Source organism: Zeugodacus cucurbitae, chromosome 3 (genome assembly GCF_028554725.1).
Source record: "Zeugodacus cucurbitae isolate PBARC_wt_2022May chromosome 3, idZeuCucr1.2, whole genome shotgun sequence".
NCBI classification, from domain to species: Eukaryota; Metazoa; Arthropoda; class Insecta; order Diptera; family Tephritidae; genus Zeugodacus; species Zeugodacus cucurbitae.
Window position 1 is genome coordinate 73,930,232 of NC_071668.1, and position 19,214 is coordinate 73,949,445.

General features: G+C 35.2%; 3 protein-coding genes across 8 annotated transcripts in view; 1 reads left to right on the top strand and 2 right to left on the bottom strand.

Annotated features, from left to right (window-relative positions):
* LOC105217715 (uncharacterized) overlaps positions 1–19,214 on the bottom strand; it is a 135,213-nt gene that overhangs the window by 6,918 nt on the left and 109,081 nt on the right. The window lies entirely within an intron of this gene.
* Positions 355–12,353, bottom strand: LOC105217716 (uncharacterized). Of its 6 annotated transcripts, none has more exons than XM_011192857.3 (2): positions 12,137–12,353; positions 355–4,695 (listed from the first exon to the last, which is right to left on the bottom strand). In XM_011192857.3, exon 2 carries the CDS (start codon positions 4,519–4,521, stop codon positions 3,121–3,123), a length of 1,401 nt encoding a protein of 466 aa, XP_011191159.2. In that variant the 5' UTR covers positions 4,522–4,695; positions 12,137–12,353; the 3' UTR covers positions 355–3,120. The 6 variants fall into 6 exon arrangements, with proteins under 6 accessions (XP_011191159.2, XP_011191158.2, XP_011191156.2 ...); XM_011192856.3 differs by having other exon boundaries at positions 11,980–12,353; XM_011192854.3 differs by having other exon boundaries at positions 11,789–12,353.
* On the top strand, positions 12,492–14,833 carry LOC105217718 (uncharacterized). The gene is made up of 2 exons (XM_011192860.3): positions 12,492–12,780; positions 12,907–14,833. The coding sequence occupies exon 2, from the start codon at positions 13,532–13,534 to the stop codon at positions 14,783–14,785; it is 1,254 nt and encodes a 417-aa protein (XP_011191162.2). The 5' UTR covers positions 12,492–12,780; positions 12,907–13,531; the 3' UTR covers positions 14,786–14,833.

Below are 19,214 nucleotides of genomic sequence, written 5' to 3' on the forward strand. Positions count from 1 at the left end.
TGCGAGAATTTCAAAACAACGACATGGACGACATGTCATTTCTTTTTGATTTTACTTCTGCGGGATAGTTGCCCTGGGTTTAGAAAACGGTCGTTTACTCAGCACTGAAGTGGCCACAATGTATAAATATTAATAAGCCTACTTATACAACTCCGGAAACACAGTATTCATGTCAACCCAAACTCTATTGGCTTCTGATTGGTCGGGGTAACAGCCGAGATACACTTTCTTTGACAGCTTACATTTCACCTTTTGGTGGACCAAATGTTTATTCTGGTTCCAAATATCAAACTAGTATTCTGTTTCACACTCATCCGAAGATTCTGTTGTATCAGCGCGATTCTTTGATATTTTTATGAAACAAAAAAAAAGTATTTCTTTCAGCCATAGCATCTTTAAAATGCAGTAATTTGAATCTCTGATCTAACGCAGTAGCCTACGCCAGAATTAAATTGTATAAATAAATCATAAAAGTAACCGCAGTATTGTCCAAGCGCACATTCCCTTAACGAATTTTCCGTATTTTACAAAAATCGAATCAATGTAATAAAGCGTATCCAAATAAAGAGTTTCGAGTTAATACCCGAAAAAGTGTGAAGGTGTGAAGTCAAATTTTTATATAAAACATCGTTGAAAGTGACCTCGATGCATCGATGTTTTTAGATTCGAGACATCGATGGCTAACATCGTTTTCGTCAAAAAGCATCGATGTTTCAAAAACATCGATACATCGTTTGCATCCCTACCCATGCGTGCGCGCTCTCGCCGTCGGCTGACGCTTCCACCATAAATCGGCTATATCTTTAAGAGTTTTTCGTAATTTCGTTCGATTTTTGATTTTTGAAACCGAGAATGTGGGGTCCCCTTAAAGTTTTATATTGTAACTAACGTAGCCAGATGATCGGAACTTCCGTAAGGTATATCTCATAGAATTTTACTCGGATTGATTTGAAATTTTTGGATAATATTTTGAACATATTGTACAATTTAATAAGATTGTACAATTTTTTAAGAAATTTTATTTTGAAACCCACCAGAACCCTTAATTTACATACATCAAAGTTACTTTGAATACTATTTTATAGATTTTTTCACAATAATTTAATCAGCTTTGCAACTTTTTTGTTTATATATGTATGCATATAATTAATTTATTATTTCTTGTATATTTTGTATTGTACAGTTACTTTAAATCTACAAATTTTCAAAATATTTTAGATACCTATAGTTGTTATGTTGATTTTGTTAAGTATTTTTCTGACGACGAAAATAATACAAATTAATAACTAAATGAAACAGAATTTGATTTTGTTTTTTTTTTTTTTAAATCCCAATTTTATTTAATTTATTGTTGAATTTTTGTGGTTGTTTCTGGGGCATCGGAGAACTACATCCTCGATTGATCCCATCCCAATTTTATTTAATTTATTGTTGAATTTTTGTGGTTGTTTCTGGGGCATCGGAGAACTACGTCCTCGATCACCTTATATCTAGGTGCTTAATTCTGACGGTGATACACAAGAAGAAAATTATATGAAAATATTAAGATTATTGCGTAACGGGGTAGAAATCAAATGAAAATATAAATAAAATTTAAATATTGAAATCATATAAGCAGATTGTTTATAATGCACGAAATTGCTTCTAATAATATGTTCAATATATTTTCTTTAACATTCTAGGTCTACGTTCGTGGTCAGACATTATGCCCACCTTCCTATTTTCTTTAGTAATTATATATAATGTTTACAATTACAAGTTTTAAGATTTTAAATTCAAATAAAAAATATTTTTGTTTTCACTTCATACAGTTATTTGTCATTCGACACATTCACAATGGTAAAACTGGTATAAATTTGGTTGTATTTAAAAAACCTGCTTGTTATACCACTTTATGGGGTTCCATGGGATTCACGGTTTCAAGAAATAATTTTTTATTGTCTTATTAAATTCTACAACAACTCTAGAATACTAGAATACTTTTCTAAAATTGTCGATCCGAGCAATAGTTGTGGAGATACAGTCTGAAGAAGTTGCGAACTCCAGTGTAGCGGTACTGTCACTCTAAACTTTAAACACGTTTTCCTCAAAACTTAAAAACGATTGCAAAGATTTATCGTGAACTACTCTACCGATCTAGATGAAATTTTAGACGAATTTCTTTTCTTCCTTCGCCTAAGTACTGGTTTAAACTATTAACTAAACCATTATTTTCACTATCTACGTGGAAGCATCTTTCTTTGAGCGCTCACTGGAAATGAGGTCACAATAATGGAGTTTTTAATATTTTAGTTCGAAAATTTCAGTTTAAGACATTAAAAAGTTTGAACTAGATATTTAATTTTTTATATGTAAAAAATTAATGAAAATAGCTCGGTTTTTGCAGAACAAAATTTATTTCATGTTAAGAAATAAGATTTGTACTGCCATTTAAACCATTCACAATAGTAAAACTGGCCTAAAATGTGTAAAACAAAGCTTGGTTGCATTGATGATGGCAGTTGTACCACTTTAATTTGGTAACTATAAAATTATGAACTGAATTTCGATAGTTTTCATTCCGAATTATATATGGTAAAGTAATAAAATATCCGGTATCTAAAATATTTTGAAATATTCACACATTTACATAAAACGCTTTGACAAAATAAATATATACATATATATATAAATAATTGGCAACTCTATTTTATTTACGGTTACTTCAAATCTATACACTTTTAAAACATTCGAGATTATTTATATTTTCATCTGTTTTCCCACCATTACGTCATACTCTTAAAGTTTTCACATTATTTTCTTCTTGTGTATTACCAAAAGAATTCAACATCAGAATCTTAAGGGATCGAGGATTAGGTTTTCAGGCGCCCAAGAAACAGCCAGAAAATTTTAACGAATATTTTGACTATTATAATTTTGGATTTAAAATAAAATAAAAACAAAAACATTAAATTCTGTTTCCATGAGTTATTAATTTGTATTATTTCCGTTGTCTTAAAAATACTTAACAAAATCAACAGTCTATTATAATAAAAATATTTACAAAAAACTATCAGTGTTCTTTCTATTTACATATACATATATTACAATTTCAGAAAGTTTTCTATTCCAAATGTCTTATTATAGAATATTTGCAAATTCACTTGCTGATTCTGCTTCAATCAATTTCTGCTCCATTATTTTAGCAATCCTACGCATACGTCGATACTTGCGGCATGCGATGGTGTTTTGTTCACGTGCAATCTGCTTCGCTTCAGATTCATCCTTTTTCGGACGATTGCGTGCCATATTCGGACGATATGGTAAAATGTTATCGAGTTTAAATGCAGTGCACATTAGTTTCAATTTCTTGTCAGATGCATCTTCTTCCTGTATATCATCAATACATTTCCGCTTAGTAGTACGGGAACTCGAGTGCTTTTCCTCTTGCAATTGGTTCGGAAGGTCTGTCACTATAGAATTCACATTTGTTTTTGTCGAGGTCGGCAGCACTGCTGGAGTCTTAGGTGGCACAACTGGCTTGGTGACTTCTATAGTTCGATGAGTTTTAGTGACTTTTTTGCGTCCATTGGCGACTTGAGCTGATGTTGAGGGAGTTTGTACCTCTGGACATGGCGTTGTGGTAACTACACTTTGCTGAGTCGCCTGCGATTTCCGAGAGGCGCTGTCATTTCTGGGTAATACTTTTGTAGAGCAGCTCTGCGACCTCGACAGACCTGCTGTACTGGGTTTATCGGTGGTATAATGCACGCTTGTTGGTAATGGTGCTGACGAGGGACCTTGTTTTATTCTCGCAGACATATTTTGTTGCATCGCAGCTGCATAAACGTGCGTTGATGATGGTTGCTTTAGATATGGTGTTGCCATGTTATTGCTGTAGGGTACGTTGGACCAACTCGTTGCCATATTTGGAAGGTAGTAGTGATCTGCTACTGGGTTTCTTGGTAAGGGTGCGTAAGGTAGTGAGTGAACTGCATGATGTGCATATCCTGGTGGTGCTGGTAAAAGCTGTGCTGCCTGTCGATGTTGTTGGTATGCCATATTATACAAATATGGATAAGCGGGGTTATAATGTGTTGGATATGGTAGATAATTTCCAGCGGCGTCCATAAAAAACGGTTGAGTATAGTACGCCATCATATCCCTAGTCATTGTATCGCCATATGGCGATACCGGTATTGGTAGTAATGGTGGCATAGCATTCGCCATAGATTGTTGAATTGCTGCCATACTTGAGGGTGGAATGGTCGTCGTTGATGGTATACTCGTGATGTTATTAGAGCACGTCGGTTTATCTACCATGTCTTCCATCTTATGTGCTACATATTCTGTATGCTTCTTTTGATGAGTCACCTGATCTACCATCGAGTCGGTTGATGTTGTGGCTGTTGTAGTTTCGTTTTCCTGTGCGTTCCATGGTCGAAAATACGTCGAAGCTGTTGGCTGTGGCAAGTGGTCACATTTTGGCGAGAATCCGTTGACCGTATATGAGATGGTGCCTGATTTAGTATCGTGGTACATTTTTAATTTTTTTTGCTCTGTTAATTTTGAGAGTTATTCCTGCTGTGTTATGATCTGAAGGAATGATGCTAGGTGGCAAAGTGCTCGGTCCTTTTATAGTAAAACTTTTTATTGCACAGCATGGTCAGCAGGTAGTTCGTATATCCATTGTTGAAATATTTTGCTGCTGTCTACCTGCATTTGTTTTAAAGTAATGTAACTTTAATTGAAATAACAATAAAAGTTTCGTAAATCATTCTTCGTAGGCAAAAACCGTTAACGGGCCCGTCCCTAATCCCTTATTTTGTGACTTTTTATGAATGTCAAGTAAAAGTAGGTAGGCAAAAAATTGATTCTAAAAACCGCACAATCCTTTTGAAGGATCTTTTTGATACAATTGGAAAGTGAATTCTAAATTATTATCATATATTTGAATGAATTTTATAAAGAAATACTTTTGTAACCTTTACATGACGACGATTTGATTTGATTAAATATTTACTTTTGGACAGGCAGTGTAAATATCAGTCGCACAGTGTAAATATAATAAAAATTAACACTTCCGTATATAATTAATAATATATATTTCGCTTGATTGACGGAATTTAAGCCAAATTTATGAATACCCGACCAGGTAGCTAAGATATCTTGATAACCATAGAACACAATATATTATTATATTGCACCAAGTTCAATCACTGTAGTCACGTTGAGTATCTATTGTTCTTTCTTGGTAAAAAGGTAAAATGGGTGTGGATAATACCGGATTAGAAGGTTAAATCGTGCTATAAAAATTACAATCAAGTTCAAGGCGCAATTTTTTTGGGTTTTCGATAATAATTGTGCCTTCGAATTTTTTATTTAAACAGGTAGATCATGTAAACGGTTCACAAAGTTCTAGAAAAGGTTTCCTTAAATACATATAAACCCTTATGACTTACTAACAATAGCTACTGCACAATGGTAGACTATAAAGAATTCTATATATATATATTCTATATTCTGTTTTAGGAAGAAAGGCAGATAATAGAAACAACTTAATGCAGGTAAAAATTGAAGCTACTTAACTTTACGGATTAGTCTTTAAGATTTGATAGGGTGATTAAAGCGTTGATTTTCGACTATATCGCTATTGTGGTTGTTGGGGTAGAGTGAATTACATGACTTCGTGGATAAAAATCAGCGAACAAAAAATATGATATTAGTGATCCAAAAATTAATTACACTTTTTGGTTGATGAGATATACAAGGTGAGTCTTCGTCGGTATGTAATTATTGCGTAATTTGCGAATTGCTGACGTGTTGAGTTGATTAGATATCTATTGAAAACATTAATTTTATATACATCTTACAGATCTCAAGGTTGGACTTTCTTTGGGAAAACAGATTGGGAACCTTTGGATCATTGACGAGCTCAGGGAGCAGCCAGTAGGTAATGAATATGTGTTTTACAGCCAGGATTTTATTAGATTGAACTGACAATTTGGAACGATCATTTGAAATTAAACTACGGAAACACTAAAATTACTTGAGATGATTGAGCATCTGAATGGTGAAAAACTTCGCAAACTTGTTCTCAAAGAGTGTTGTTTCAGCTCTATGGATATTGTAGAAACTAAGATAAAGTCATGCATTATTTATCGGACATGATTTATATAATTTTATGGTTTTACTTTTAGTTAGCATAATCAGTATAGCGAAAAAATCTTTTCTCTATAGTTAAACAGAGATTGTACAATGTGTAAGCATATCAACGAGTAGCACTTGAATCTATATGAGTTTGTATATTAGAGATGATTTCAATTGTGCTTATCGCCGGAAACGACATCGTTTATTCAGCTATTGAAAAGCTAATAGACTTGCAAAGTTTACTGATTCTAATAGCGATAGTGGGTGAATCGATGAACATTTAGCGCGTTTATTTGCAAGCGCCTGATAAGCTTGGACTTTCAACAGTTTGCTAGATTAGTTTCGTATTTGAATCGCGCATCTACGGGATATTTCGCTATTTCTATGACATTGAAAGCACAACTGATTGATTTACAAAAATACAAATATTTATGTTAATGATTGATGGTTACCGATTTTTTTAGTAATCTCTCTCATTGTTTGATGCTTCAGGTTACTGGTCTAGGTACTTTATGTAAATCTGATGTGTCTGAAAGTTTTTATAATATCACAATATGTTGCACAGAGTGTTATAGTTTTGTTCACATAACGGTTTAAAAAATCATCGAAATCAAACTATAACCCCAGGTATCGAATATTAAGAATTATTTATTTATTATTTTTCCGAAAATACAAGTAAATCTCTCAGTTATTTTAAAGAAAATCAAAAGAAGAAACCTTTTCCTTGTGATAATGGGTGCCATCGAGTCATACTTTTCCCTAGCTACCATATATGTATATACTACGAGGGCTGCTATATATATTTCTGGCCTAGGCAACACTAAGTGTTGCAAGGTGCAATCTGACATTTCCATTGGAAAGTTTGACATTTTTTAGCATAACATCAGTCAGAACGTTTTGTCATTTAATCGTGAATTGTTTTATTTACAGGGAATTAAAAAATTCATCTCGGCCAAAAAATGGAATTAACTCGTGAACATTTTCGTGCGATCATTTTTCACAACTTTCGACAAGAGTGCATCGATGAAGTAAAATCTTTGTATGGCTATGAAGCACCATGAAAAACTGCACTGTGAAAAACTGGTACAATGAATTCAATCGTGGCCGACGCTCGCTCAAAGACGAATTCCATGAAGGTCGTCCACAGCCGTTGTGCCAGAAAACATCGATGCCGTACGTGAACTTATAATGCAAGACCGTCATGTAACATACCTTCAGATAGAGGCATGCCTATGCATTTCTCCCACCAGCATACATTCGATATTGATTGAACACCTGGCCGTAAAAAAAGGTTTGTTCTCGTTGGATCCCGCACAATTTGACAATCGCTCAAAAAAAGGCTCAAAAAAGTGCTTCGAAAATTAGTTTGAGCGCATGCAAAAGAGTATAAATCTTGATGGAGAAAATATGAAAAACAATGAAACCATTTTCGTTGATAAATATTCCTATTTTCATGATTAGGCCAGAAATATATATAGCAGCCCTCGTATTAGGGGTTTCAGACAACCATTCGTCTATATACCGTATATAAAGGTTAATATGTTAGATTTTGGTTATTCCAGATGAATTAATGTCGAATATATGGGCCAAATTGTCTGTTATCATCATAAAATTAAATAAATAAATTTCAAGAATATAAAATGTTCGGTTACACCCGAATTTAGTTCTCTCTTACTTGTTTCTTTTTAGGATTTCCTAAAGAGATCAAAGGAAGTTTCCACGGTACTTGGCAATACCCACTATATGTATATTTTCCCAAATTACAGTAAATACTTTTCTAGAGATGATTTGATTTAGATTTATTTGTGTAAAAGTCTGAAATATATTACTTAAATTCAGAGAAATTCATATAAATATCGTAAATAATTTTTGAATCTAATCGAAGATGACTAATGACAGAGACTAGCCATACGAAAAGTCTTAAACTCTGAGTTCTTGATATCTTGTCGAACAACATCGTGAAAATGGGGGAAAACGGAAGCTCAGTTAAATACATAGGGGCCTGCTACATGTTCAAAATTTATCGTGATATTTGGATCGCGATCTTTATTGAATATTGATTGATTGGACCAGTTATTACTGTTTTCGATACGCCACTCTCTAAAGTTTGAAAATGAAAGCCAGTTAATACCATGGTTCGTTATGGGCAAAAATAATACACAACTGACTTTGCGTATGTCACATTTTCTTTGCAGCACAGCATGTATGTAAACACTGAGTTTTAAAAATATATTTAAATTTGATTGCTCATCGCTGATATCAACTGCCGAAAATGTATATATATGTACTTACATAGCCACAAGTATAATCATTTTTAAATAAAATCTTTTTCGTCAATACACAATTCGCGGAAATGATAGAAATTAGTTACTTAGTGAATTGTATGACGCCAAAAGGCCTTCAATTCTTCAAAAAACAAATAAACTTCGAAATAAGATGAGCTCGAATGTCTTATCAGTAGTAGCACAGTAGGTTGGGTGTAAATAAAGATTAATTGTAAAGACAATCTTATAGGCATTCTTTCGCTATTTAATTCACCCACACACACACACGCATACACATGTGCAGCAAGACCATCACTAATTGAACAATTATGCGGGATTGAATGGACACAAATAAGCATAAAAGCAAATAGAACGAAATGTGAGACTAAAAAGTAGAAACTGCAACTTCATTCTTTTACATATGTGCGTAAACAAGGTGATAACATTGTCGGTTGAGCTGAGCTCATATTGCTGTGCAAGTGAGAGCATGTATGACTATGCAAGTGTGCCCTTAGTGTGGCATGCCACACTTGCCATTCGCTGTGCAAATAAAGTAAAAACAATTTGAATGAATGCTTGCAGTAGCTATTTATGGCAAAATTGATCGCGCCAAAAACAAATGCGTGTGGAAACAAATAGCCACCTGCTGTGCTGAAATAATCGCCATCATTGGTTTTGGAAGCGAAATAAAGTTATTATGTCAAATCGAATTCGAAAATAGCGCTGAAGAATTTGAAAATCTCGCCCTTCGGATCATCAATTCAGGTAAAGCTTTAAATCCGCTCAAAAGGAGAGCGAGCCTTTGATTCGACAACAATGGTTCACCAATAGGTACCTATTTTGATGCAACCTGCGGAGTACCTTTCACTGAGCTGACACAATTATCGCGACGTCTTTTACTTGAATGCCAAACCAGGTAGGAGAACAGAAAAGGATCACAAAGTATTACAACAGATGTGCAATGTTGTTTGAGTACTCCTGGATACATATCGTGTATCAGAAAACTGAACGAAAAATTTGTGGAATGAAATGAAAAAAATTTATAACGGTAAATGTTGTTAAGACTTCCATTTCTACAAATGTGGCTTAAAAATATTTAATTACATACAAAAATAGTAACCAAAAACTTATATTAGTGATATTAGTATATTAATATATCGAGCTCTTTACTATGAATTGTGAAGTAAGAAAGGGTTGCCAAGTAATCGTTTTAATTTTATAGTTTGCTTTTTTGTCGTTAAATATTTGAAAGATTTCTGAAAGTTGCCTGCAACAACGTTGAAATGTTACATTGGTTCTAAAATTGTTCTGCAAAGAAAAGGATGTTCGGTATGCTATTCATCGGTTGTATAAATTGTGGTAAATTGCATAGGGTTTTCATCTAAACCGTACGTGTATTTATTATAAGTCTTTTGTTTGGTCATGTAATATATTATTTTGCAATTAGTATTTTCTCATTGAAAATGGACTAGTCCAAAAGCATACTTCAACTGTAATTAATAACTTTGTAATATTTGAGACTTGTCTATTATGAACTTCCTCATTGAAATCTGACTAGGTTGAATGAAATATTGTTCGGAATTCATATTTTTATATTCTCGCAACAAAGTTGCTAAAGAGAGTATTATAGTTTTGTTCACATAACGGTTGTTTGTAACACCCAAAACTAAACGAGTTAGATATTGGGTTATATATACCAAAGTGATCGGGGTGAACAGTGGAGTTCAAATCGGGATGTCTGTCCGTCCGTCTGTGCAAGCTGTAACTTGAGTAAAAAATAAGATATATTGATGAAACTTGGCACACATATTTAAAATGAACAAAATCGGACCACTGCCATGCCCACAAAGTGGCGAAAACCGAAAACACATAAAGTGCCATAACTAAGCCATAAATAAAGCTATGAAAATAAAATTTGGTATGAAGGATCGCACTATGAAGGGGCATATTTGGATGTACTTTTTTTTGGGGAAATGGGCGTGGCCCCGCCCCCTACTAAGTTTTTTGTACATATCTCCCAAACCAATAGAGCTATATAAACCAAACTTTCTGCAGTCGTTTTTTTAGCCACTTTTTAATGCAGTCCAATGCAATGAAAGAAATCGGATCATAACCACGCCCACCTCCCATACAAAAGTTAGGTTGAAAATTACTAAAAGTGGGTTAACTCATTAACGAAAAACGTCAGAAACACTAAATTTCACATAAGAAATGGCAGATGAAAGCTGCACTCAGATTTTTTTTACAAAATGGAAAATGGCGTGGCATCGCCCACTTATGGGTCAAAAACCATATCTCAGGAACTACTCGACCGATTTCAATGAAATTCGGTATATAATATTATCTTGACACCCTGATAACACGGATGAAAAATAGGCGAAATCGGTTCACAACCTGAACCTACTTTCCTTATAACTCAATTTTGGATTCCATCTGATTCCTTCACTTTATTATGTAAACATAAGGAACCAATGAAGATAGTGGAATAAAACTTTACACAAATAGTGCATATCATCTCTGGCTTCACTTGTGAAAAAATTGTCGAAAACGGACTATAACATTTCAAGACCCCAGATATCGAACATGTTAAACTCAGGGCCTAAGGGTACATTTTAACCGAAAATATGGGTCAAATTCACAGATAATTTAATGTGATTCAGAGGAAATTATTTTCTTCTAATAGTGTGTCTCTGTACCAAAAATTATTAAAATCGGGTCATAACAACTTCTAGCTCCCATATACCTAATTATAGATTTTTCAAAAATACGGTGTGCTTTATTCCGCATATATGTATTGGTTAATATCTGAGATATCTTAGCAAAATAAAGTGAGCGTATAGTCTTGGATATAGTGTACCTTAGTGGTGAAAATGAATGAAAGCGGTTCAGGAATTACCTGAGGCCTCATATACTATATATGACGATTTTATATTATTGTGTTTTTCTTCAATTAATTGCGAGAGTATAAAATGTTCGGTTGCACCCGAACTTAGCCTTTCCTTACTTGTTTACTTTGTCCTTGTCCAAAAGTTTGATTTATGGAAGGAAATTTGTATGAAATTTGATTTCTTAACGCTATTGCCCGTTCAAAAGTTCGAATTATGGAGATCTTCGAGTTATGAAAGTTCCACTGTATTTGCTTTTAAAAATAATTATTATTAAAGTATTCGGAGCTCCAAATGGCGTTTTAAAACTGGACAACATGGGTACACTAAATTTCCGTGGTACAGTAGAGCAAAGCAAGACCACTGGATCAAGAAAGACTGGCCTTGGATAGTTAGTACCAAACCTCTAAAATCATAAGCATAGAAGTACACTATTTGGACAATCCAACCAGGTCGCTGGGATGAGCTTATGATTGCACATTACTGTTGGAGTATTACACGAGAACGTACTGAAGATATCCAGCGCAGAACTTCTAAAATGTGAAGCTGCTAACATGTAAAATAACATATAGTTTTATTTAAACTGTTTTGAATTAATTATTCACTTATTTAAACACTTTTTAGTTTATTTACACTTGCGAAATTTTGAAAACTACACACATAACAATAACAAAATAAGTATCACGATTTTATCAGCGTACCGAATGCACTTGTAATCAGTTTTACTTTTAGCGACACCCAAAACCTTTGTTATCAATACGTATATTTGGTTTCTTTTGAGTCTTCCTTAAAGTTTAAATATTTCTTAACTTTAGCAAATTGTTCATTATGAGTAATATTTATACATGCGACACCCACACTAAATTATGAATAGGCCACCAAATGCACTTGAAATTGAAAATCATTGTAGATACATGCTATAAATATATTCGCGTTTTTTGAGTTTAGCGTGTTCTTTAGAGTATAAATATTTCTTAACTTTAGCAAATAGTTCATGTTTAGTTTTAGTAAGTTTTATATATATACGACACCCATACTAAATTATCAATGCAATTTACTTAAACAATTAAACAACAAGGGGTTAATTAATCGTACAATTCACTTTACTTTGTTATCCTTCGATTTATTGCTATCTCTTTTACGCATATTAATTAAGCAATTATGAAAATTGATTATATCTTGAGTGCATGTTTATCGAACATCGTCACCTATTATAAATATGAGACTAATATTGCTAAGCTAATGATATCAGTTGGGTTTGTTTTGTCACATCAAAATGAGGTGTTGGAAAAAAGAATTTATTATATATATTTGGCGGTTTGTTGGGTGATAAGAAACATTTAGAAAGTCGTACAAGTTGACTAACTCTTGACTATTGCTTAATATTTATAAGCAATATTTCCAAGTACGCAATAGTAAGCGTAGTTAATATGGGGGTTTGAAGCTTTTCTCTTAAAGAAATATTGGAAATGTTTGCATCACACATATGTATATGTACAGAAGTGAGTAAAAATGTGCAATTATTTATTTAGTCCAAATTATAATTATACTCTTAAATATTAAATAATATTATGAATTATATCATTTTACATATTTACATTAACTTCAATCTGACTACCTGTCATCAGTGAAATATTAAAATATGGGCCGCTTATACCAAGCGAAAGTCAGGATAGTTGTAAACAAACTGCAAAACAAAACAACAACAATAACGAAAACAAAAACGAAAACAACATAAACAACATTAGCATGTGAGCGAGGATCACAGCAGCTCAACAAGTGTGCGTTGCAAGGCGTTAACGCTGCGCAGCCGATTACACAGCCTAAAGGTGCATACGAAAACGTAAACAAGCGCACAATAATACATGTTTGTGCCAAAAATAGTCAATGGATTGAATGTTGTTTTGCAAAAACATATTTTATTTGTAAGACGAAAAACAGAAAAATAAAAACGAAAACGTAAACAAATCTTTTGTTTGTCCACTGCGTGCGTTATCAGCTAAGAATGTGTTACTGCCTGCGAGCGTACTGATATCGCAACATTTTGTGGCATATAAATTGGTGTTGCCGAGGGCAAACTAAATCATTACTTGGAATCAAGGCATTGTGACAACATAGTGAGAGCGCAGCAGATAAATTAAAAATAAAAATTCTAAATTATTTCGCAGAACAAATTATCAAAAATTATTAAAAAGTTAAAAGTGTTAAATTTGTTCGAAGAAATTTGTGCACAAAGAAGAAAACTCAAAGAAAATGGATCTATCTATGTGTGAAGCATCTGAAAACTGTCTGTATCGCCACAAGAAGTTCGACCAAGGCAAGCGTCCACGTGAAGAAGATGTACTACAGGATTTGGAGCAATTGAATGGCGCACGCAGCTCAGCAGCGAACGCTTTATTACTCAATCCCTACTTTTATGGTGTTGAGCGTGTTTCAACGCCTTTCTCAACCGACTCCAATTGCTCCTCCGACTACGTAGGATTTGTGTCGCGCTTCAATGCCTCCAGCACGCCAAGCAGCAAAAGACGTCGTCTACTATCCGGTGGTCAGTATGGCGGCGAGGATAGCGGCATCGCATTGACACCAAAGAAGCAAACAGCAGCCGATGAGTCGCAACCACACGAACAACTTAAGCGCCAGTTGAAGCTATCGGCACTCGCACAACCACCTAAGAAGAAACAGAAGGTTACAGATGTACAACAAGCCGGCGGAATTGCGGCTAAACAAAATTACACAACACCAACAAAACGACACAACAGCAGTACTAGCGGCATCGGTGTCAACAGCACTCACAATAACATCCCCGGTAGCACCGCCATCAACGTCTCCACCAACACAAGCGCCGTCAGCAACGCCAACACTTCCGCAAATAAGAACAACAGAACAAATTTGTTGTCCAACAAAAGTGTCACCCCGGTAATCGCCAATAGCATTAAAACGGTGCTGAAGCCCACAGTAGTCGGCACTTTGGAATTGCCAACAACCGTTGGTCCTGTCGCCAGCAATAGTGGCCAGCAATTGGACACTAGTGTTGTATTGTCGCGCATCGGCGAAGATAAGCTGCGCAGCATTTGCACCTATCACACAAATATGGTGCGTACGTTTCCGAAGAAGGAACGTTCGCCGAAAGATCAGGAGCGTCGCAATAAAAACACGATCGCTTGCCGTATGAGTCGTCGTGTCAAGAAGCTGGAACAGATCGCGCTCGAAGAAGAATGTAAGGAGTTCGAAGCACAAGAGCTGGCAATGACGGAAGATATGCTGCGCGCCACTGCGTATCTGGAGCAATTGGAGCTGTTAATAGCAGGCATACAGAGTTCCGATGATGAGGAGTCCGAGATCGATGTAGTGAATGTTGGCGATGAAAATGATGCGTCAGTTGTAGGAATAGCGGCTGGTGCTGCGCCTAGACTGCCACAAGCTAATGCACTACCTTCACACAGCTCCAGATCCAGCGCCTTTACAATCGCTTCATTATTAGGCAATAACAGCTCAAAAAATGCGTAAATATTTTTATTAGTACAGTCATATAGTAGCCATAAAAAGGTATACTTAATTAGATAATATTTATTAATATCTATAGATATATATTTGGTGGTGATGCGGTACTAGACGTTGTTGTAGTTGTCGTTGGCGATAGCGAATTAAAGAATGCGTGCGATTGGTTTGCTAACCTCTGACGAACTGTGTTTTATTTCAATGCTTATGCTTTTACATCCTTACATTGTTACGTTCGTTAAGTTTTAGGAGAAAATACATGTAATGCGAAACTTAAAAAGTAGAGTACGAATAAATAATTATGTACAGTACGAATAAATAAATAAAGCAAATTGTTATGATAAATTATTATAATTAGTGTAGAGTGGTGATCTCCACATTACCCCCCTTCTAGATTTTTGTGAATCGACTTGTATCACGACTAGAAGATTTGATGTCTTGTTAGAATTATTAGCTAGGTCTTAACTTGGTTTGAGGAGGTCGATCGAAATAAGGAAGTTTTTTTGTGGTCGAGCTTTTTTTTTTTGTTACAATTTTGTGAATGGAAACTTTACGTCGAAAGCCTTAATCTGCATATCCAACTCTGTGTGAATAGTGCACGGCGCTTCGAGCTTTGTTTTATTGTCGATTAATTTGTTGCGTTTAAGATCGATGATTAAGTCGTAGTGACGAATAAAATCACTGCCTATAATTGATGTATTAACATCTGCAACCATGAAGTTCCACGTGAATTTGCGACGAAGACCAAGATCCACGTGTTGTCGTATTAAACCGTAAGTCTTAATGGGAGTACCGTTGGCTGCGTATAACGTGACATTTGTTGGACGAATAGATTTGAAACTGTTGTTTGGAAGAACACTGTAATCGGCACCTGTGTCTATGAGGTATTTAACGTTTGATGAAAGGTCCTTGATGAAAAGTTGATTGATTTCAGCGTTGAGGCGATTGACATCTACATCGCTGACTGAAACGTCTAGTCAATCATGATGAGTGTTGGTATTTTGTCCAGCGTTGTGCTGGCGACGTAGACACGGGCTACGGCATCGGTTGGCTGCGTCTCCAAAGGTTTGGTGGTACCAACATTCGTTCGGATTGCGTGAGGTAGACCTTCGATCACTCGAATGACTACGTCGTCGAGGAAATCTGCGACTGGTGCGTGAGCGACTGCGTTGTCGTGTTTGTAGATTATTAAATTTGCGTTGAAGTTCGTGAATCGTATGCGTTAGTTGAGCTATCGATGCCTGTTGAGTCTGAGCTGATGCACTAGATTGTTGTTCCGATGATGAACAAATTTGACGCTGGGTTAATGTCTCCATAATTGCGTCAGCAACTGCAATTTGGACATCTATCGTACCTTCGCGTGCAATTACAGATGCTCGTATTATTTCCGGTAGGCGTTGGATCCACATGGCTCGAAGAGTTTCTTCCGAAAAAGAATTTCCGGCCACTCGTCTCATGGCGTTAAAGAGTTGACTCGGACGTTGATCTTCTAGTACCATCTCCTCCAATAAGCGTTGTATTTTTCGTTGATAACTTTCACCAAAGTACTTTAACAGTTCGCTCTTGAGAAAGTCATACATGCCAATTCCTGAGCTTATAATTCGTTGTGCATTTTCCGCACTTCTGCTGATCTGGCTAATTGTTGGTAACGTAAGAGGATCTAAGGTGGCCATCACATGGTAGTAACGTTGGGCATCGCTGTTCATATTGCATGCCTTAAACCAATAGTCCACCGATGTGAACCATGCATCCATATCATTAGGGGTTATACGAGGCATTGGAATTCGTACATGTGTTTCATGTGCAGAATACCGTTGAAGCGGTGCAAATTGAATGCATTGATGAGCAAGCGGTACTGCACTGCCCTCTGTCTGCGCTGGCTTTGTCTGACGCGAAGCTTCACTCGCTGCTTCTAAATGTATGACCGTATGACCTTGATTTTGAGGTTGGGTGTCACTAGCGCTCCAGCTGCTTCTATATTGTGTGGGTGTTTCTGGGCCTGCTGGAATTTCATCGCTGACAGGTGCGGTCACAATTTCCATCGGTTGGAATCCATTGTCCATTTTATGTGGGCGAAGGTTGAAAAAATTTAAAAAACTTTAAAAATTCTGACACCAATTTGGTGGCGATGCGGTACTAGACGTTGTTGTAGTTGTCGTTGGCGATAGCGAATTAAAGAATGCGTGCGATTGGTTTGCTAACCTCTGACGAACTGTGTTTTATTTCAATGCTTATGCTTTTACATCCTTACATTGTTACGTTCGTTAAGTTTTAGGAGAAAATACATGTAATGCGAAACTTAAAAAGTAGAGTACGAATAAATAATTATGTACAGTACGAATAAATAAATAAAGCAAATTGTTATGATAAATTATTATAATTAGTGTAGAGTGGTGATCTCCACATATACCTAAATCTACTTGTATTACCTCTTCAAGGTAAGTTTGTGTTTAAAAAACTCAATGTTTTGAAAATGTTAAAATTATGTTATGCTTTAGAGTTTTGGATAAGCTTATGTATTTTTACTATTTTTACAGTATTTGAGTACTTATATAAGTAATTTATTTAAATTTCCTTTTTCTATATATTTTTAAAATAAGCTAAGCCTGATTGTAATAAGAATATTTAACTTATATCTAAAGTTAAAATAATTCCATAATAAGCTATTATACGAATACTTTGTTAATTAAAAATATTTATTAAATTTAAAATAAAAATATAGCTGTATACGAAGAGAGAACAAATCGCTTTAGCTATCTGCTCTAGATCTGTAAATATTAAATTTCAGTTTGTGTGGTCACCAATCGCTTTCTATTCACGGAGTTTAAGAATATGAAATGATTTCAGGTTCATTGCTACTCAGTTGCAGTAGTTATTTCTTTCTCTATTTTATTCTGCCAGTCAATGTTACTTATTCGATTCGCTACTCTCCAAAGTTTTTAGAAGTAGTATTTCAAAGTTATAACGAAAATTGAGAAAGTGCTTGCAAAAAAGGACCTATATCGACTCAGTTCGTCTTTCAGTTATTTGTGTAGATCTCAAACCTATACGAGGTGTGTTCAAAAAATACCGAGAATTTTCGTTTTTTGAAAAATAAAAAAATAATAATTCGGTTGTCACTATCAAAATAGTACCCATTCGATATAATGCATTTATGCCAGCGCTTCTTCGAACTCGATTTTTGGTAGTTATAGTCTTTGTCTAGGTAGGATAGTCTTTGTCTCTTTCAGCGATTTCTCGTATGTTTGTCGTAAGGGTGCTCTTTATGGAGGTTGGGGAAAAATCACTAAGCTCATAAAAACACGACTAACCTTACTAACAAACAAAGAAAGCAATGAATATAGCAGAAAATTTTATCGTACTTCAGGTATAATAAAACAAGTAAGGAAAGGCTAAGTTCGGGTGCAACCGAATTAGAGATTTCCATATATTTTTGATGAAAAATTACCCTTAGGCACTGAGTTCTTCATGTTTGATATCAGGGTCCTTGAAAACTCATGGTTCGATTTTGACAATTTTTCCACAAGTGATGTGCTCAAATACAGTATTTGTGTAAAGTTTTATTTCGCTATCTTTATCGGTTCCTTATGTATACATTATAAAGTAAAGGAATCAGAAGGATTCAAAATTGAGTTATATGGGAAGTAGGCGTAGTTGTGAACCGATTTCGCCCATATTCCACCAGTGTCATCAGGGTGTCAAGAAAATATTATATACCGAATTTCATTGAAATCTGTCGAGTAGTTCTTGAGATATGGTTTTTGACCCATAAGTGGGCGACGCCACCCCCATTTTCCATTTTGTAAGAAAATCGCAGCTTCCTTCTGCCATTTCTTATTAAAATTTCTGACGTTTCTCGTTAGTGAGTTAACGCACTTTTAGTCATTTTCAACCTAACCTTTGTATTGGAGGTGGGCATAGTTATTATCCGATTTCTTTCATTTTTGGATTGTATAAGAAAACGACTAAAAGAAACGACTGCAGTAAGTTTGGTTTATATAGCTTTATTGGTTTGCAATATATATACGAAAAACCTATTTGGAGGCAGGGTCACGCCCACTTTTCCAAAAAAATTACATTCAAATGTGCCCCTCCCTAATGCGATCCTTTGTTCCAAATTTTATTTTCATAACTTTATTTATGGCTTAGTTATAGCTCTTTATGTGTTTTTGGTTATCGCCATTTTGTGGGCGTGGCAGTGGTCCGATTCCGCCCATTTTCGACCTTAACCTTCTTATGGTGCCAAGGAACACGTGTTCCAAGTTTCATTAAGATATCTCAATTTTTACTCAAGTTACAGCTTGCATGGACGGACAGACGGTCAGATGGACGGACGGACAGACAGACATCCGGATTTGAACTTTACTCGTCACCCTGATCACTTTGGTATATATAACCCTATATCTAACTCGTTTAGTTTTAGGACTTACAAACAATC